General features: G+C 40.7%; 1 protein-coding gene across 6 annotated transcripts in view; it reads right to left on the bottom strand.

Moving 5' to 3' along the window:
* FNIP2 (folliculin interacting protein 2) overlaps nt 1–21,367 on the bottom strand; it is a 132,951-nt gene that overhangs the window by 84,838 nt on the left and 26,746 nt on the right. For 2 of the 6 annotated variants that reach the window (XM_032332662.1, XM_032332660.1), the window contains exon 1: nt 6,884–7,796. The exons of 2 other annotated variants lie outside the window; for them this stretch is intronic. In XM_032332662.1, coding sequence (XP_032188553.1) covers nt 6,884–7,059 — 176 coding nt within the window. In that variant the 5' untranslated portion in view covers nt 7,060–7,796. Of the gene's footprint in view, nt 1–6,268; nt 6,501–6,883; nt 7,798–21,367 lie in introns of those variants that run through there. 2 more of the 6 variants (XM_032332663.1, XM_032332665.1) reach the window with 2 other exon arrangements.

Below are 21,367 nucleotides of genomic sequence, written 5' to 3' on the forward strand. Positions count from 1 at the left end.
GGGGTAGGATTATTCTCTGAAGGTCATTTTGGTCTGTTACAGTCAGCTACAGAATTTCCCGTGAAGATGAAAACCAAGGACATACTATTTGAGCTTTGGATATGGCCATCAAAAACCTGTGTCCCTGTTCAGCTGAGTTACAGGCTGTCTCTCCTCAGCTTGTCCGCTCAGCTGGAAAGGAGGTGGTCAGCCCTCATATGCGGCTCTACAGAATGCGCCCAATCCTTTCATATGATCTTGTTCTGCGTGACAGAGGAACAAGTTCTCATAATAGTTCACACTCAGGTATCACTTTCTGCTCTGAGAGAATGCTTAAATACAAAGAAATGAGGTTCTAATAATAGGAATTGTTGTTATCAAGCAAGGGTCAATGGGAGAGAAAACAGGGAGCAGACAACCTCCCACCTGCCTCTTACCTCACACCACATAGCCACTAGCCCTATCTAGCAGCCCACCTTGGGCCCACTCACACTCCCTGGAAGGACCATTTACTTACTTTCTTTTTTTTTTTTTAATTATTATTATTTTTTATTAACATATAATGTATAATTTGTTTCAGGGCTACAGGTCTGTGAATCACCAGTCTTACACAATTCACAGCACTCACTATAGCACATACCCTCCCAATGTTCACAATCCAGTCACCCTATCCCTCCCTCCAGCAGCCCTCAGTTTTGCCCGTGGGCAACATTTTTCTTTTTAGGGTGCACAGCAAGCATGATCCTGTCTTAGGATCCCTGTTCTTACTTGTCCCTCTGTTGAGAATATACTTCTTCAAATATCCATATGGTTTGCTCCCTCACATGGAAAAGATGACCACTGAAGATAGTTTTGGCTCCCTTGATTACCCAAGGTCTTCACATTTCTCCAACACCCTGTTACTCAAGGGTCACTGATTATCATAGATAATCAGAATGTTAGATCTGAAAGGGACCTCAGACACCACCTGATGGTTCCTAGACTTGACTCATCATTAGAATGACCCCAGAAGTTCTTGGTATTGGTTTGTTTTTTAATCAACAAAACTTCACCAGTTCCACTTCCACAAATTCGGTCTGAAACGGTGATCAGGAAGCTACATTTTTAAAAGCAGGTCACATATTTAGTGATCACTGACTTACCACATAATTACAAATAAATAAGATTTTATTTACTTATTTGAGACAGAGAAACAGAGTGCACAAGCAGGAAGGAAGATCAGTGGGAGAGGGAGAAGAAGACTCCCCTCTGAGCAGGGAGCCTAGTGCAGGGCCCGGTGCAGGGCTCGATCCCAGGACCTAAGATCACGACCAGAGGTGAAGGGAGACACTTAACCAAATGAGCCACCGAGGTGCCCCCACTTCTATTATTTTTTTGTAGAAGAGAAAGTAGAAGCACAGAGGGATGAGGTGATGCTCTGAAAGACACAGTGAATTCAAGGCCGAGATGAACCCTCAGATCGTAAGATCAGAGTAGAGAAGGTCCCTAGATCAAAGATGCTTCCACTACACCTGGTACTACAGTCTATATTTTCACATTTTAGAACCAAATTTTTTAAAAAAATTAGTAAGTGAAAAAACTAGCTTAGCATTACTAAGTTTTTCGGTTTTTGCCTTTGGGCAGGGTAAGGCATGCAAGTGAAAGGAAAGAGCACTTCAAGAAAAAAAAGAGCATCTTAATTCACATCTGTTCTATAAAGACATGAGAGTAGCTTGTGTTTTTTTTTTTTTAACCTTCCTAAACTAGTAAGAGAAGGATAAAACTCTTTGAGATACAAACACTGATGGATAGACATATGTCTAATACCCAATAACCTTATAAACTTGGGATCCCATAAAAGGGGAAGAGAATTGCCAGGAACCTTGGTGTTTCTAGAACCCAGAGACTGGATTCCCTTCGTTGAATTTTTTTTTAAGGTCTTATTTATTTATTTGTCAGATAAAACTGGCAAGTACAAGCAGAGGGAGCATTAGGCAGAGGGAAAAGTAGGCTCTGTGATGAGCAAAGAGCCTGATGCGGGATTCAATTCCAGGACCCTGGGTTCATGACCTGAGCCAAAGGCAGACACTTAACCGACTCAGCTACCCAGGCATCCCTGCTTTGGTGAATTATGATGGGAGTTTAATTATAATCTTAGATGGGTCACAGGTCACTGCTCTCACCAATTCCCACCAAGGCTTGCTACATCATTATTCAGCAGTTATTCAGCTTTTGTTACTGTAACAATAAAAGGACAGGGCTAAGCCACAGCCTGACTCACAACAGGAGTCATAATAGAAGAACCAGGAATCACCGACATGTGTAACCAAGTATTCCAGCTCAGCGTATAGCTGAGTGGTATTCGAGGGAAAAGGCTTTGGAAGCTGCCCAATGACTTGGCCTGCAGACCCCAAAGCTGGAGTATCCTTGTCTTCTGTCTGAAACACAGTCATTCTGGACATAATTAGTTATGGAAACTAACAATATGGACTCTACCCTATTTGGTCATCAACACTTAGCAAAATGAGACCCAGACAAAAGTTTACCTGAGTTGTCGGTCTACATGAAGCAAGTTCACACTTCCTTCAAAACCTCTCTACATAGGGCCTTTAGCAAGGGGCACCTGGGTGGCTCAGTCAGTTAAACATCTGTCTTCAGGTCAAGTTATGATCCCAGGGTCCTGGGACTGAGCCCCATATCTGGCTCTCTGCTCAGGGGGAAGGCTGCTTCTCCCCCTTCCTCTCCCCCTCATCCTGGTTGTGTTCTCTCGCTATCTCTCCCTCTCTAATAAATAAGTAAAATCTTTAACACACACACACAGACACACACACACACAGACACACACACACACACACACAATCCTCTATACCAAGACTGCTCTGATTCATTCCCAAGAAGAGATGTGGCCTCAGAGGGAAAAGAAGATGAATGTTTTTTAAAACCTAAATCAAATGTGTTTTTAAAACCTAAACCAAAACCTAATAACTCTGCAGCAATACCAAGTTACCACTGCATTCCTTCATTCATTCACTCATTCTCAAATTACAGCTCTGAATCCCAAACATCAGCCAGTGGAAATAAACTCAGCAACTCAACGAAAATTCCTCCTGGCACATAAAACCAGTGAAAAGGGAAGGAATGCAGAAAGGGCAGAAGAACTTGTGACAGCAATACTCCATGCGTCTGAAAGAGTCACACCCAGCAATTTCAACCTCTCTGTGAAGCTTGACGCAAAGCACAAGACCATCAGCTGACTAGGGTTTGGGGTTTTTTTTTCCTCTACCCACTTCATTCACCTAACAGCTACATTTTCTACATAGTAACAAAGAAGAATAGCGTTCACAGGGTTTGTAAATGAAGAACACAATGAAAAACACTCTCCCCTTCTCTACAACCTGCATTAGACTTCAGCCCTTTTTCATTAAATTCTTCAAAATAGAATGCTTTGGTCTGTTGCCTTAGCATATCTCTTTCTAAATCTGGGACTATCTTTGTATTTCTTACTGGGTTGTTCTAACTGCTATAAATAAAGACTGGTAGTAAAATCATGGTTGGCTTATCTCTGTGAAGCAGTTAACTAGGGGAAAGAAAAAAAACCTTAGTTTCTGTACTTCTTTTCTTGTTGAGCAATTACCACAAATAATCTGACCCTGTTTCTTTTTTGATAAGTTGGTTCATCTAAATGGTAGACATATCGGATATATACACTCATTAATCCTCCAGTCCTTCCTATCCTGGTGATTCTAAAGCAGTACAAAGAGTCTCTGTTGAATCTAAGTTCCAAGATATAAAACTTAAAGCACCATTGACTCTGAAGTGCTTTGTTTCAGTTCTTCTTCTGTGTGGGTAACATATACTTCTTAAGTCAAGGTTACGTCAAATTTTCTCTTGCCATTAGAGAAACAATGGTTCTCTGATAAGCTTGGCAAATAATCCCAAATTTCTCACATAAACAGCCCTATGGTCATCTAATTTGCTGGCAAAGTGAGAAAAACCAAGTCATTAACAGCTTTACTATGGTTGGCAGCTTAAGGAAGAAGGAACTGATTATGGAAGACTATACCATACACCCAGCATCTTGTCAGTTACTGGATTTGAGGTGAGTTTCAGCGAAGAATTTCAAGTGATAAACCACTTATAATGTTTCATCAAGCTCTGCAGGTTTTGATTGGTTCTGAAATTTTGTGAAATAAATGAAACTCCAGTATCTGCCATTCTAGAGATTAAGGAGAAAAGAAGTGAAGTTAAGAAGGACAGACTTAATATCCTGAAATGTTCCATTCCACATGAACTGTAATGGGAAAGATCAAAATGTTTCTTTCTGCACAGGACTATGTCAGTTTTACACTGTGGCCAGTCACTGTTAGGTATCCAACATGACTCCTCTGTGTTTGTGGAATGTTTCTCGTCACCTTTACAATAACTAGAAAATCATGAGAAAGGATAGAAGAAAAACAAAAATAAAAACAAAAACCTACTTAACAGTGTAGTCAGCTAAGACCACCTAAAATTATTGATTTAAGATAACCAAGAGCAAAGAGGGAGTTGGAAGTCATACTTCACTGACCACCACCTGACTTGGACAAACAGATAACTCGTGAACACTTTGAACCAGATCCTTACAGTGTAAACTCCTGTCAATAATTCACTCTACCCTTGAGACTGGCCCAAATCCTAAATAAACCAGGAAACCAAATAAAACACTGCAAATAACAAATATGTTTTCAAGATCTTAGGAAGGGGAATAGAAAGTGTGTAAGATCTACCAAGACAACTGGTCTGACTAGAAATTAATTCCAGTTAATTGATGACAAGTGTATATCATCACCACACAGAATTATAAAAAAAAAAAATCTGGGGCGCCTGGGTGGCTCAGTGGGTTAAGCCCCTGCCTTTGGCTCAGGTCATGATCGCAGGGTCCTGGGATCGAGCCCCGCATCGGGCTCTCTGCTCAGCCGGGAGCCTGCTTCCTTCTCTCTCTCTCTCTGCCTGCCTCTCTGCCTGCTTGTGATCTCTCTCTGTCAAATAAATAAATAAAATCTTAAAAAAAAAAAAAAAATCTCAGCACCAAAGAACTAAATCTAAAGGAAGTCAAAATAGGAAAGGGCAATAACGGATATGAAAATTTTGTGTTAAATTGTTGTTTAATTAAAAATGATTAAAATCCACTGAAGAATATTAAGTTCACTGAAAGTGATAAGCAGAAGCTCATACCAAAATGTTTTGAAGTTTAAAAAAAAAAAAAAATCTGTGTGGCCCTGCATACCCTGCATAATATTTTCTCACATAGATGCTGTCCCCCTCACCCCAAATACCTATTTTGGACATATAGTACTGTATGAATAACAAATATAGGGCCTACAAAAGGTCCTGATGCTACATCTTAGAATTTCAGAGGAGGAAAGGATTTTTTTAAACACTCTGAACCAACTTCATAGCCTAGAGTTGAAAGTGAGACCAGAAAAGCAAGGAGACTCCCACATGGTTACAAGGCTCTTGGGCAGCAGAGCCGGGGATCAGGATCAGAACCCAAATCCAGATCAACTGAGTACCAATCCATTACTCTTTCCTATCACTCAAATGCCCTTTCTTGATAAGAAACAGATAAAAAAGGATACTATAAAAGGGAAATTCTTATCTGAACACTTAAATGTATTTTTCTAATGTACCACATCATTCATTACCACTTCCTCTATATATATCTCTAATTGAGTGGACGGGCAAGTGACCCAGCACCCATACATGATTTCTACATTTTCCCCCTAACCCTTCAATCAGCTGGGCTCTTATACTGGAATAGATTATACACCATTTTGTTAAGTTTCTACTAAAGAAAGACAATGATTTTTATATAACAGAAACTATACCCTGATTTTTAATCAACTAAGAAATGCATCGATGGATAAAGTTCATGACACATTAATTCTAACAAAACTTCTATAAAGAAAAAAATAATATTTAAGTGAATTTAGAAATTTACTTTTACACTAACCATGAAAATCAAGTTTATCCTTTAACTTTGGTTCTCCTCTACCTATCTACATTAGATTTTGGAATGAAATGCAATTCTCAAAAGACTTTTACTTTTCCTTGATATGCAATAAAATTCTTTACAAATACGTTTCAATTAAGAGCTATTCCTAATTAAATTAATAAATTCTTCCATCACCCTTAAACAATACAGCAAATGTAATGTTATTCTCTTTATGTAAGCTCCATTATTAAAATTAGTTCAGCACAGTACCATCCTTCTCATGGAGATAATTTTCCAGAAGACTGGACCCTCTCCAACCACCCTGCCTCCACCTACCCTTCAAACTACGAAGTGAGAACTTCCAGCCCTCTGTCCCATCTACCAGCTGTGGTAGTACTTCAGGACTGCAACTCTTTTTCTTGATCATCTCTGTGAATAGTACTGTTCAATCTTCAACACAGGACAAGGATATAACCATTTCTTGCAAGCTGGCTCCAGCAGAAGTAATGAAATTTAAGAAAGAAACCCACATGGGTAGTAGAATTGAAACAGTCAAAAAAAATAACCTTGTTGGGACACCTGGGTGGCTCAGATGGTTAAGCATCTGCCTTTGGATGATACCAGGGTCCTGGGATCTAATCCTGCATCTGGCTCCCTGCTCAGCGGGTAGACTGCTTCTCCCTCTGACTGCCGCTCCCCCTGCTTGTGCGCTCTCTCTCTCTCACACACACACACAAACACACAAATAAATAAAATCTTTAAAAAAAATAACCATGCCTACAACCTTTTCTACACAGGAAAGGACTTGTTTCTACACACCCACCAACTACCCCATGTCCTACTAAAAGTACTCTTGAAAAACAACTTGCAGATCAATACAATTTCATCTGTTTGGTACTGATTTAAATAAAAATTTCTCTAAGACTTTAAAAGAGAACTAAAGTTTCAAACCTGTTGCTGAGTTCCGTGTGATCAGTGCCCCTTCCTACCCTGGCACGTTTTCGAGTCTTTGTGCATAAAAGTGCCTTGTAATTCCTCCCAGCACCAGAACCGCCATTACACACACATCTGGTTGACTCCTGCCAGCCCCCTGGCCGATTTGCAGTCTTCTTCGAGCCGCCACACATCTCCTGGGTGGATGAATTTGCTTCTGGTTTATCCTGACTATCAACATGGACCTGGGACACAAATGTTGAAGATTCTCTGCTGTTGGAGGGATATTCCACACTGACCAGCCGTCCTAATTAATCACTGTACTGCGTATACGGTAGGTGAGGCGAGCTACTTGGCAGCAGCCTACTAATTTCCTCTTTCAAAATTAAAAAAAAGAGAGAGAGAAAAAGGAACATTCATTTGTTACGTAAATTAAGCTTGCCAAAGTATTAGGAAGTCAGATGTATCCATCATGTTATAAAACACGATCTCAGCAGGACCACTATAAACAGACAAATCTAAATCCCACTTCCTACTTTTGTTCCTAAGCTTGTACTCTGGTCAGCAAAAGACAAAACACTCAACAGGTTGAGCAGCTTGGTCTGACTCATTCCATCTGTGCTCCCCTGTTGGAGATTATGTAGTAGTCAATTAATTGGTCATAAGACCTATTCATATGGCTCTGGGCAAATGCGGTGACTTGCCCTCAGCTGCAAGGTTGCTCTGACATTGGCCACACCACCCTCTTTAATGGCTCTCATGTGAGCAAGTTGTCAGCTGACAGATCTTACTCTGCAACCTTGCAAAACTCTACCCATAGCAAGTGAGGGAGATGGTAGGGCTCAATGTACAGGAGGTGATGTGGGGAAGGGAGAGTATGGACACGTCCTTGCTTTACCACCAAATACACATATGTAGATATGCAAGAAAAAATTTAGGTACACACATATGTAAGAAAAATAATAAGTGAGAAGCCATAAACACACACACACACACACACACACACACACACACATAAGAAAAATAATAATAAATGAGAAGCCATAAACTCTCTCACAACTCTTGCACTGAATTCCCAATTCCTGGACATATTCAGGATAAGAAAGCCCTTGAACAAGCACGCAAGGACAAAAGTAGTTCAGATTTTAATTCTGACACTAATGTACTTCATCTGTAAAATGAAATACAGCTATAGAGTCAACATGATTCTTCTATAGTACTGAGTTCACAGAAAAAGTAATTTTTTTTTCTTTAAGAAGAAATGAAAAGCATAGGTCCCTAAAATATAGGCAGATCTTAAAAACTATAAGGGATTGTCTCAATTCCTATTCTTCTTCCTTACCCTGAATTTGACTGAAGAAAATATTAATAGATCCCTAAAATCTGACGAACTGTTGGCTAGGTCTCTAGTGTCAGGAGGATTTAAATATGTCTTTATACATGGCAGCCAAAGATTTCACCCCACAAGTGTGAAAAAAACCTACTGATATCGGAGCAGAGGCCTCAATAACCTTAAGACATTATTCTCTACGTGACCCTAAAGTTCTTTTATAGCAAACCAAAAAAAGATCTTAAATACACCCTCCCCTGAGAAATAGATTGCAACACACCTACAACAAAGACTGCCCTTCTCTGTGCACGTAATAAACTGATAGTGCCAAGATAAAACCAGATTTGTAGAAAATGAACTCATTTTTCCAGGAAGGGGAACACATTTTGACCTTAAAGCTTAACTGTATGGCCACCATGTGATCATGGGTTCTTCCTTTTCCCCTGTCTTTAAAATCACTTTCTCTTTTTAATAGAGAATCAGAAGCTCTTCCACATTTTAGGCACAAGGCAGCTGGGTGAGCGAAGGCTGAAAGGAAAGCCACCTTCCACCATCATCATTCCCACTTCATAAGTGACCCAAGTGAGACCCCAAATCAGTGTCTCCTATACACCTAGGGTTTACCTCCTCTAAAATCACAGGAGAAATGAAAGTATAGTTTGTCAAAAAGAAAACCACATGCCTCAAAATGTGTTTCTCCGGCCAGTCCAAGTCATCAAACAGGAGCTTAATAACTAACTTAATTGCAGTTTCAACCTCCCCAAGCATTCTGTCTCAACCTGTCAATCAGGAATTTTCAGGTAAGCACCCATGAGGAAATCTATCACACGGGTCCCCTCCACCACAAAGGAAGTCGATCGAGGTAATTTGCTCAGTAAGTCCCCTGCCCTTCCTTTCTTTTCTTTTCTTATATCTTTCTTGCTCCACTCTCCTTCCTATAAAAACTTTCCATTTTGTACAGCTCCTTGGAATACCCCTCTCCATTTGCAAGGTGGGATACTGCTTGATTCATAGTCATTAATAAAGCCAATTAGATCGTCACATTTACTTTGTTGAATTTTACCTTTTAACACGTTCAGTGTTGATGGGGTAGGATCTGTAAAAATGCCAAAATAGCTGAATTTTATAAAATATGTAGAAATGTTCAGGGAACATATCCCATTTTTTATATGTAAAAAATAAAGTTTTAAAACTGCAATCTCTAAAAAATATTTATCTAGGAACTAATAAAAGGACATGAAATCCTTTTCATTTTAATTTTTTATTCCTTGGGGTTAGGATGGTGGAGGCACAGAATGAGAGGGAGAGAGAGACTCTTAAGCAGGCTCCACACCCAGTGCAGAGCCCAAGGCAGAGCTTCATCTTACAACCTTGAAGTCATGATCTGAGCCTAAACCAAGAGTTGGACACTTATCAGACTGAACCACCCAGGTACCCCATGAAACCCTTTTTTTAAATAGGTATTCTGAACAAATATTTAACCTAGACGTTAGCCACAAAGCTGTTCAATCATCCTGATATTTTACATTTCTAAAGGCTTCAAATACTGCTATAAAATGCAAATGTTATCCCCTATCCAGATGATGTAAACATTTTAAATGATCAGAATAATAAAACATGAAAATGACAACATAGTTACAAAGAATAACTGGATGAAATAAGTGTCAAACTGCATTGGGAAGGAATTCCCTTAAACAGAAGCTAAATCCCTCCTGCATGCTTCTTTCATTCAGCCAGCCATCTTTTTTTTTTTTTAATTTATTATTTTTATTACCATATAATGTATAATTTGCCCCAGGGGAACAGGTCTGTGACTCATCAGGCTTACACATTTCACAGCACTTACCATAGCACATACCCTCCCCAACGTCCCAATAACCCAACCACCCTCTCCCTACCCCTCCCTGCCCCCGCACATGCCCCAACCCTCAGTTTGTTTTGTGAGATTAAGAGTCTCTATGGTTTGTCTCCCTCCTGACCCCATCTTATTTCCTTTTGCCCTTCCCTACCCTCTAAACCCCCTGCCCTGCTTCTCAAATTCCTCATATCAGAGAGATCATATGATAATTATCTTTCTCTGATTGACTTATTCCGCTCAGCGTAATACTCTCTAGTTCCATCCATGTTCAGCCAGCCATCCTTAACTAAACACTACACACAGTCACCGTTTCTCCCTAAACTCAGCCAGCATACCTTTTGTCCACCGCTTCCTTGGCTGAGTGATGCTCACATACAGCATGCTTATAAACAGAGACTGCTGGACCTACCCCCCAGGGCTTCTGACTCAGCAGTTCTGAGGTGGAGTCTGACAATGTACATTTCTAACAAGTTCTAAGGATGCTGTTGCTGCTTGTCTGGGAACCACACATTTGAGAAATACTTCCTTGGTAAAACTTTCGTCTTCCCCCTAATGACTTCCTAGGCTGGAAGATCTTTTTCTCCCTTGAATTCCTCTATGATATTTTTAAAAAGATGTATTTATTTTAGAAAAAGAGCATGTGGGGGGGGAGGGGTGGTCAGAGGGAGAACTCTCAAGCAGACTCCCCACTGAGCAAGGAGCCCAATAAGGGGTTCAGTCCCAGGACCCTGAGACCATAACCTGAGCCAAAATCAAGAGTCGCATGTTTAACCAACTGACCCACACAGGCATCCCCCTCTATAATTTGTTTTAAACCACACTTTTAACACTTAACACGTAACTGCTTTGCAATAGACTGGTGTGCATATCATATAATCCTAACTAGATCATAAATTCTCTCAGTGTAAAACTGGATTTTAACATTCATCTTTGCACCTCATACAGGTCTTACATTTGGTACATGCTCAACAGATAACTTTTTGATAGTTTTAATGTATCAATTTAGTGGTATTAAACCTATATAGGAACCTACCTCCACCAAGCAGTGAACTCCTTTAACAATCTGATGCTTATTTTCTGCCCAAGAGGGTGCTTGTGCTTAAACACACACACTCTCCTCCTCTCATTTATTACAGCAGAAGTTCCTTCAGAACCTTTAACATTTTGTGTTCACTCCAATCAATGGGACTCATGCCATATGGTAACAGAAAGAAATTTAAAACTTTTTAAAAGTGAAAAAGCCATCTCCTCTGTCCCTCCCCTTGATAATCCTTAATTTCACAGCTCAAAGTATGATAAAATGTAATAGAGATGTATATCAAAACCACAACCACTGTACTTAAGAGAGATGCCTCTATATGACTCCAAATTTCCTTATGTCTAAAAATGGGAGTTTTAAAACTTCTTGAGTAAATGAAAAGACAACTACTGATTGTATCATCACAACCATTTTTCTGAGGCATTATGAAACTGCTTAAAAGCATAAAGCTGAACAAAAATCAAAATGGCTGCACTAATGTTGCAGCAAAGCTTGGTTTTGCAGTAATCTTTTCCTTCTCTTCTGCAAACCTCCCCTCTTCCCTTCTTAGCCTTTTGTTTCAGGAACCCAGTCCTACCTTAAGGACATGACAAAGCATGCACAGTTCCTGCCAAAACCAGCAAGAGCCTGTATTTCCCTACAAAACCCCTCAGCCCCTTCCTTGGGACAGGCTTGCACTTTTGGAAGGCCACAGTCTGCAGCAGCCTCCTTAGCCCCGCAAAGCAATAAAGCTATTGTTCCTCTTTATCCCAAACTCTGTCTTCATGTTATATTTGGCTCCAAAGCATGGAAGCTGGGTTTCAACAATAATCAGAAGAGTTTATATAGTAGCTAAAAGAAAGGTATCTTTAGATTTTTGGTGCCTCAAATTCTGTTTGTACCTCAATCTGATCTTCCTTTCTTGTCGATCTTCTGCTTCCTGAAATGGAATCATACTCATGTAGGTATCCATACTCTGACTCATTATCATGATGGAAATCCTGGTCTTAAGTACTAACTAACATACAAAATTTATCATCCTCCCTATTTGCAGTGCTCCTCATGGAAGAGTTCTCTATTTCCTTCACACAGTTCAGCCATGTTCACATTTAGGAAAGTATCTGCAGTCCCTGCCCAGACTCCCACACTCCACCTGCCGTTCAGTACACTGACTGGAACTGCTGCTGTCACCACAGATACTTTCACAATACACATGAACCTCATCAGATGTTAGAGGGGAGGATTAGGGAAGTATGTGAGGTCACATGACAGATATAAGGAAGGAAGACTACTGGTTCAACTTTATTTTTTTCCCCTCAACTTGGGACTCGGACTCACAACCCGGAGGTGAAGAGTCATGTGCTCTCTTGACAGAGCCAGCAGGTGCCCCTGGTTCAACTTTTTAAACTTTATATGTATTCCTTCCAATCTCATAGTCACTACTAAGTAGTCTGAGAGAAGAGTGCTAAGTTTAGGAGTCCAAAGATGGTGTAAGTATCATTCATCCTGGTATAAGTATCATCCAATCCTTTTTTTTTTTTTTTTTGCCATTGGCCAATCTTTAATCAACCAGAATGCTATTTCCTGTTGTGCCCAGACTCCTCTGCAAATCCTTCAATGCAGGGACCCACTGCAACCCAAAAGATCTGGTTATTGAGGAAAAATACATTCCCATGCCTGTTTGGCGTTGGGACAATTAAGGTCAGGAAGGTTTCATTAAAGTCAGGAAGGCATTTCTGCATTCCCTTGACTTCACACTCTTCAGGTGATAAAAACCATGATTACTGTATGTAATGAATAATTAACTCAAAAGCCACTACTGAGAGAGATGGGTTTAAAGAGAGAAAAAGGAAAAAATGAAAGCCTGGGGCGCCTGGGTGGCTCAGTGGGTTAAGCCTCTGCATTCGGCTCAGGTCATGATCTCAGGGTCTAGGGACCAAGTCCTGCATCAGGTGCTCTCTGCTCAGCAGGGAGCCTGCTTTTCCCCCAACCCCCCACTCAAGCCTGCCTCTCTCTGCCTACTTGTAATCTCTGTCTGCCAAATAAATAAATAAATAAAATCTTTTAAAAAGAAAAGTGAAGGCCTAACATAATTCCCAAAAAGTCCAATCTAGTTTTTCTTATCTAATGTATCTTTCTATAAAGAATTTTTTCTGGGGTGCCTGCATGGCTCAGTTAAGCATCCCACTGCTGATTTCCGCTCGGGTCCTGATCTCAGTGTCCAGGGATGGAGGCCTGCAGCCCTGCTTCAGGCTCTGAGTTCAGTGCGGAGTTGGCCTGGCCTCCCTCTGCTCCTGTCCTCCCCCCAGCCCCACACACTCTCCCACTCTATATCTCTAAAATAAATTTTAAAAATCTTTTCTTTTCTTTTCTTTTTTTATTTTAAGAAAAAGAAAAAAGAATCTTTACTGCCTATTCACATTACCTTAATGAGAAAAAAAGAACAATAAATTGAGGGGAGGGAGTGAGACAGCTCTTAAAACTACAACTATTACAACCAACCCTCCTTTTATTGGGGTAATTCCCTCTCTTCCATTAAACCTTCTCCACATCCACAAACAACTGATCACAAGCCTTTTTACCAGTAGTTTTCAAAGCAGGATCCCCAGAAAGAGACACAAAAAGGTTATGAGATGCTGGCAAATACTGTTTCTTATTTGAGTGCTGATGCTGTGAATACGTAGCAAGCAGAATATGTATACTTTTCTGTCTGTATATTATAGCTCAATTTGAATTTTTTATTAAGATTTGTTAATTTGAGAGAGAGAGTACATGCACAAGTTGTTGGGGGGGGGGGGGCAGAGTAAGAGGGAGAAGCAGATTCCCAGCTGAGCAGAGAGCCTGAAGTGGGGATTGACACAGGACCCCGAGATCATGACCTGAGCTCAAAGCAGACGCTTAACCAACTCGGCCACCCAGGTGCCCCAAAGTTTGTTTGTTTGTTTTTATCAAAAGTCACTCATGCGGGGCGCCTGGGTGGCTCAGTGGGTTAAAGCATCTGCCTTTGGCTCAGGTCATGATCCCAGGGTCCTGGGATCGAGCCCCGTGTCGGGCTCTCTGCTCAGTGGGGAGCCTGCTTCCTCCTCTCTCTCTCTGCCTGCCTCTCTCCCTACTTGTGATCTGTCAAATAAATAAATAAAAATCTTTAAAAAAAAAAAAAAAGTCACTCATGCTACACTAGCACAAATGGACTAAGGCAAGGGGATGAGATAACTTTCTTGAAGCAGTGTGCTTTTGGGGAATGGGCTTTAGAAACAGATAAACATATCCAGGATTAAGACCAAGTCTGTCAATATTTGGTTGTTTTCAGATATGTGATCATGAACAGCTCCCAAAACCTAAGCAGCAGCCCATCCTCACAATACCAGTTTGGTATGCAATAAGAAAAGAAAATACTATACCTGCCCTGATGCCATCTAAACTTAACTGACAAGCTCAGTACCCAGGAAATTTGGCAAAATGCACAAACTCAGTCACGCAAGGTAGATAATAACCAGTTAGGTTAATTAAGTGCTTATTCTACATGCGAGGCATTGTTCTTACAGTGTTTCATCTGATCACAGGAAGCTGGTAGCACTAACACCTTTTAACAGAGGAAGAGAATGGAGCACAGAAAGGTTAAGGAACTGGTCCGAAGTACGCAGCTTGTCAGAGACAGAGCCAGGATGGAAGTCCAGGAATTCCTGCTCACACGCGAGCCCCGCCGCTCCTTCTCCCACTATCCTGGCGGAAGGGAGAGCACAACTGCGCCTGACCAGCTGAGGACTGATTTAGGAAGAGGTGAGGGAGGAAGCAGTTGAATATCACCAACTGACAAATTAAGTCAAACTCTATCTTCTACATCTCGAGTCCCACGCCACTTACAATGTTTAGATTCTCACTAACTCAGTTCTCTGTGAGGACAAGGCCTGTCATGTGCACTGTGGGTGACTAAGTCTCTTTTCAGACACCTTGCCATGAACCCTGCCCTGCTCTCTGGTAAACAATCCCTGTCCCGGAGCCAAGCACACCAGCCATCCCACAGAATGCCCACTCTGCCCTCCTCTCTTGACCCTGTCCAGTGCAATACTTTGGCTGAGAGACAGACTCCTAAGCAGAGTGATTTTTTTGATCCATACAAAGTTAGCTCAAATGTACAATAAAATCAAACAGTATTACTTCTTTGACTTAAAATGAGGAACTCCCTGGCAGACAATTTAGCTTTCAGATTTAGATAAAAGTTACATGAAAATTCAAAATGATCTTGCAGTATGTAATTATGATCCCAGATTATTTCCACTCCTATATACCCACACTTTGAAAAACAAAGCATCTGTTACCCAGCACCCAAAAGCAACTGACAGAATGAATGAGTGGCATGTCTTCAAGAAATCTGTGAAACACAGAAAAATTCTTTTTTTTTTTTTTAAAGACTTTATTTTCTTATTTGAAAGAGAGCAAGAGGAAGGGTGAGCATGAGCAGAGGGAGTAACAGGCAGAGGAAGAAGCAGCTCCCCACTAAGCAGAAAGCCTGATGTGGGACTCTATCCCAGGACCCTGGGATCATGACTTGAGCCAAAGCTAGATGCTTAACGGACTAAGCCATCCAGGGGACCCCAGAAAATTCTATTACAAAGTTAAATAAAAAGAATGAGATACAAAATTATATATGTACTTTTGATAACAAGTGTGCCTTTAAAAAAGCAAACCTAGAAAAAAGAACAAGAAAGTAATATCAAAAGTCTTTGAATGGCAAGACTAAGAAGGCTTTTCCTTTTATTTTTCTCTACTTTCCTTTTTTTGGGGTAGGTATTATTTACAAACAATGGGTAAACCTACTTTATTTTTTAAATCCTTGCTGCCAAACCAGTAATGATCAAAACAATTTGATTTCTTTATTCTATAACAATTCTGCAGGCTTTATTGTAAGGAAATTTATAAGAGTCAAAACAATTTCAGACAGCTGAAAGGAAAAGCAAAGCAGTCACCCTGTAAGAATTCAATTCTACTCACACTATTTGTCCTTCAACATAATTGCTATCATTAAGATTTATATAAGCCAGCAAAATACATATAGCTCTAGCTATATGCTCTTTTACAATATCTAACTAAAAACAAAACTCCCCAATTTCCCTTTATTTGGAGACTTAGTTTTAGTACCTAGCAGCAATACAATATACATAACAATGACAGGATTTTTAAGCTACACACATTGCACTTTTTTTTTTTTTAAGTGCTATTCAAAAGGCTATCTAACCAAGTACCAGCATGCTTACAACATAGATAGGGAAAAGAAAGACGAGACTCTGGGAGCTCCTCAACCTAATAAATGAAACAGTGGCTCTGAGGATGAGAGTTGGAATAAACTGCAGCTGTACCAACTTCATATCTAAACTTTAATGTGAAAAAGAGGCGGCCAGGCCTACTAATTCAAGGTTGTAAGGCTCTGCTGTGTTAACTCCCCGCCCACGAGAAGGGTCACTGCTTGTCCTTTCGTCTCAGTAAAATGATTCACCCCTTGTGGAATCAGCTAGATAACCAGCAATTTAGATAAAAACTTACAAACTTTCATCACTTCTTTTTTTTAAAGGGTCAATATCAGACCTCAATCTATAATCCTTTTTCCTTATGCATGATTCTTGCAACTCCTCCCCATGTTCACTGAAATGAATAACAACCATACAACTTTTAAGATTTCCTAAAGTTAGAAACATATTAGCAACAAAATATTACAAAACTTTTAAAGTTTAACTCTGATGTCCAGCTGGGTTGTCACTAGCATTTGGACCTTAGCAGAAGTATCAGCAGTTCAGACCTGCTTAAGATGCTGGAAACCAAGCTACTGGGCTGGGGCCATCATCTCTGAAAACATTCACAGGTCTCTGATTCTCTGCAAAGCATGTGAGCAGGGCACCCAGTTACAAAGAAAAGAACAGGAGTCTGACCACAACTGAGGGCGGATAGGTCCGGGAACTTGGGAGTCCCAGGGACACTGGGATGGCCCAGCCAGCCAGCCAGACTGCAGAGGGGGCGATGGCGGCAGCCGCAGTGGCAGTGGTTGCCTGTAGTGCAATGTGTCTGAGCTAATAAAATGGCTGAAGAGGCAAGAGAGCGTGTGGCTCCCTGGGCCCCGCCTCCAGGATGCTGCCAGGAGTCCGTCTCCACCCCCTGGGACACAGAGATTATATATAAAGTCTTTAAATCTAGTGGGTCTTTTGAGGGGGCACCACTGCCTGCCCCTGGGATCCTTTTTTATTTTCTGGAAAATCACTAATGAGACTGCTGTCCTCACTGCTGGGGGCATATGCTCCATCCCTTGTAATACCTCTGCTGCAGCCTGGGCAAGAGAAAGGGTGGGGCATGGAACCTGTAATTATTAAATATGAATTCATGTTTTTTTGAAAAAGTTACTTTGAAGAGCTGTTGCAGAAACTCCAATTCAGCACATTGGCTCACTCTACCTATTTGACCAAAAATGGCTCTGTTATTGCCAGTGTTCAGTGTTCCCACTTTCCCCATCAAAACTGTCACTATTCTTACCAAATTGTATAATTCATGAGAAGCATACTAGGAAAAAATACCTAGTGGAGAAATCTCAGATATCTCCATCCCTCTTCCGTTTGGATGTATATTTATAACCTAAGGAAATTTTTCTGTTGATGCTTTCAAACAAAACCAGCCTGGATTACTCCAAGTCCAAGTCCTAAAATGCTGTCAGAATTGAGACACAGCAGCTCACATGCCCGAGCCACAGCTAAAGGTTCAGCCACTCTGGTTGAGCACCAAGACCCTCTGTGATAAGCCTTCTCATTGTTCTGCATGTACTTTTAAAATTTTTTTAAAGATTTTCTTTTAATTTTTACATAATCTCCATGCCCAACATGGGGCCCAAACTCACACCCAGAAATCAAGGGTTGTATGCTCTACCAAATGGGCTAGGCAGGCACCCCAGTTCTGTACCTTCTTCTATGCTTTGTTCCATTCAGGCAAACCAACCTGTGTCCCACACTAGATGGGTCTCTGAGTCTTCCTGCAGAAGAGTTTTATTGTAAAAAGGCCTTTCTCAGGGCGCCTGGATGGCTCAGTTGTTAAGTGTCTGCCTTCGGCTCAGGTCATGATCCCAGGGTCCTGGGATCAAGTCCCACATAAGGGTCCCTGCTCACAGGGAAGCCTGCTTCTCCCTCTCCCACTCCCCCTGCTTGTGTTCCCTCTCTCGCTGTGTCTCTGTCAAATAATAAATAAAATCTTTAAAAAAAGAAAGGCCTTTCTCTCTCTCTCTCTTATATTTATAACATTTCAAAAAACATTTTTAAACCATTTGTACTTTTTCAACAGGAGGATACAACCATCTCATAAAAGAATAAAACACTCAATTAAATTACTGTAAATGGCATTACACAAACAATACTATTATTATTGTAACAATCATAGCCACTGGGATAATTCTACAGTTACTATGAGTTACTCGTTAATCTGTGCTGTAATTAAATAAAACAGCAAATGGGATTAAACAAGATAAAAAGCATATTACTACTCTCCTACAATTTATAAAGATATCTCATTAGTTTTACAGAATAACTTACCAACTTGTCTTCAGTATATGCTATCTAAAGACTAAAAACTTCATTTATTTATCCTTTCAAAAATTAGATGTGCCAGGCCAGCCCTGCTCAAGATGCTGATGATACAAGAAAAATGGTATTGGTGTGCTAACAGTCTCATGGCAAGATGCAATGATGGTGTAACAGGACTACAGTGCTGTGGGCTTGGGGATACTTATTAGAGAAGTACCCGAAGCACTGGGGCCTGTCTCTCCACTCACCACTGGGGACAGGAAAGCTCGGGAAAGGAGCCCGCGGTGCTTCTGGCTCGGTGGTGACCCCTGCCTATAGAGACGGCAGCCTACACCACAACCTCCACCACTACCACTCTGGTAGCGACACATACTAAAAAACGGTTGCTTAGGAGTTGATCAAAATCAATTTAAGGGAAGAGAAAGCTGGGAAATGAGAGTCTGGGAAAAGATATTCAGCTCTGAATCAGCAGACTCTCATTTCTCTGAGTCAGTTCCTCATGACAAGGCTGAGTACTAGGAACTGAGGAGATGCCAGCAACCAGATGAGCAGTCACTGTCAGATGTGTCTCTGCTGAGAGGGTGTCATGCAAGGGAAAAGAACCCTGGACTAAGAAGAGAGCTATATCTAGTTCTGGCACAGTCATTTACTAGCCACATGACTCTGAGGAAAGATACCCAGCCTCGCTGAGCCTCAGTTTCCCCAGCTGGAAATAAATGGGTGCTGGTGGTACGTATTCCACCTATCTTAGAAGGATGTTAAAAATATTAAATATGAGCATGTGAAAGTCCCTCTGAAAAACTGTACAGCTTTAAGCAAATGAGATTTTTTTTATGCACGTGTCTGAAAGTACTCACTGTCCTATTTGAGTTGCTACACTCATAGATGACTGTATTTATACAACATGAAGCCAAGATAAATAACTTTGGTCACAGTGGCATCTGGCAAATAATAATTTTATCCAAGAAAGTTAGTCACCTCTCCATTCCCCTATCCCGAAACATGGCCAATTCTCTGGAAGCTCCAGGCAATTAAGCCCTCTAAAATAGACTTATTGCAAGTCCCTTGGGAGAAATAAACTCTAGAACAAATTAATGCAACAGCTAGAAAATTACATCTACAAAATAATTAGCTTTCAAATTAACATAAGGCATTCTTTCTTCCACTGATAAATTTCTTTTACACCCTCTGTGTACTTTCAATCATACCAGTTCCCTCCTAAAATACCTTTCCTCTAATTCTGCAAGTCAAATTCTCAAAGTTTTTTCAGGACCCAAACCAATGGTCGTCTATGCCATAAAAAGTTCCCACAATGACCCTTTCTGAAGATGTTTCAACATCTATAAAGGGAAGATAAAATGGACTCTATACACAATGCTTCCGAAGGGTTCTCTAAGTGTTTCTTAGAGTACAGAATCTCCCAACAACCATGGTTCAGCTTTTCCATTGGCTACACCTTAGAATGACAGTCCCTGTCCGTTATACACTGCCATGGTTATGGTATAAAAAAGAACAGCTACAGGCCATGTACAATTCCCACAAAAGAACACATGTGTAAGTGGTGTTTATCCAAAGTAGCCATGAATCTGCATTCTTACAATAAAAAATTTCCAGATTTTAATACTTTGTCACTACTGTAACATATAAATCTCTCCTCATACCTCATCACATACAGAATGTTAGAATGTGTGTTAGGAACTTCTAAACCAATTGATAGACTTCTTGAGGACACACACACCACATCTTCATATTTTTGTGTTTGACTTGTGTAGCTCAGCTAACATCAAGCAGAGAGAAGGCAACTAGTAAGTGATGCTTAAGTTACAACTAATCTCTTTTCAGGGCATCTGGGTGGCTCAGTGTGTTAGGTGCCTGCCTTCGGCACAGGTCATGATCTCAGGGTCTTGGGATAGAGCCTCGAATTGGGCTCTCTGCTCAGTGGGAAGCCTGCTTCCCCCTCTCTCTCTGCCTGTCTCTCTGCCTACTTGTGATCTCTCTCTCTCAAATAAATAGAATCTTTTTAAAAAATTTAAAAAAAAAGAATGAAACTCTCTTCTGTCATATTTACTAATGCTGCCTCACAAAATAGCTGTTCACCTAAATTATGAAAACAGTGACTCTCTCAGGGAAAACAAAACTCTTACACTATAGCTCAAGGTGACACAGATTCAAATGTTCCTTTGGGAAAAATAGTTATGCATTTAAAAATCCAACTGTATTTAATTAGTCCAAAACACAATCCAATGGTAATCCTGCTATTATTTCTTAAAGAGATTTAGTTATCTTCCATCCAGTAGAACTGTCATGAACACTGACTTTATTCATAACAGGAGAGTTTCCAAAGAAAATGAAAAAACTTCTTAGGGGGAAGTTTTCTTAGCAGGGAGAATTTCTAGTATTCATGACAGTACTATTTTGTTTGCAAGAGCTACGTTCAGGTACATCAATAACTTCAATAGCATTACAAATACAAGTGGACCCAAAGTTTTGGCCTTTAAAAGTAGTACCATCTAACAGTCATTTTCAAATTATTCCCTGGAAATTTAAAGGGTGCAATGAAACACTGTCCATCAGAAATGTATTGCAAGGGGCGCCTGGGTGGCTCAGTGGGTTGGGCCTCTGTCTTTGGCTCAGGTCATAGTCTCAGGGTCCTGGGATCAAGCCCTGCATCAGGCTCTCTCTGCTCAGTGGGAGCCTGCTTCCCCCTCTCTCTCTGCCTGCCTCTCTGCCAATCAAATAAATA

Source organism: Mustela erminea, chromosome 2 (assembly GCF_009829155.1).
Source record: "Mustela erminea isolate mMusErm1 chromosome 2, mMusErm1.Pri, whole genome shotgun sequence".
Classification (NCBI taxonomy): domain Eukaryota; kingdom Metazoa; phylum Chordata; class Mammalia; order Carnivora; family Mustelidae; genus Mustela; species Mustela erminea.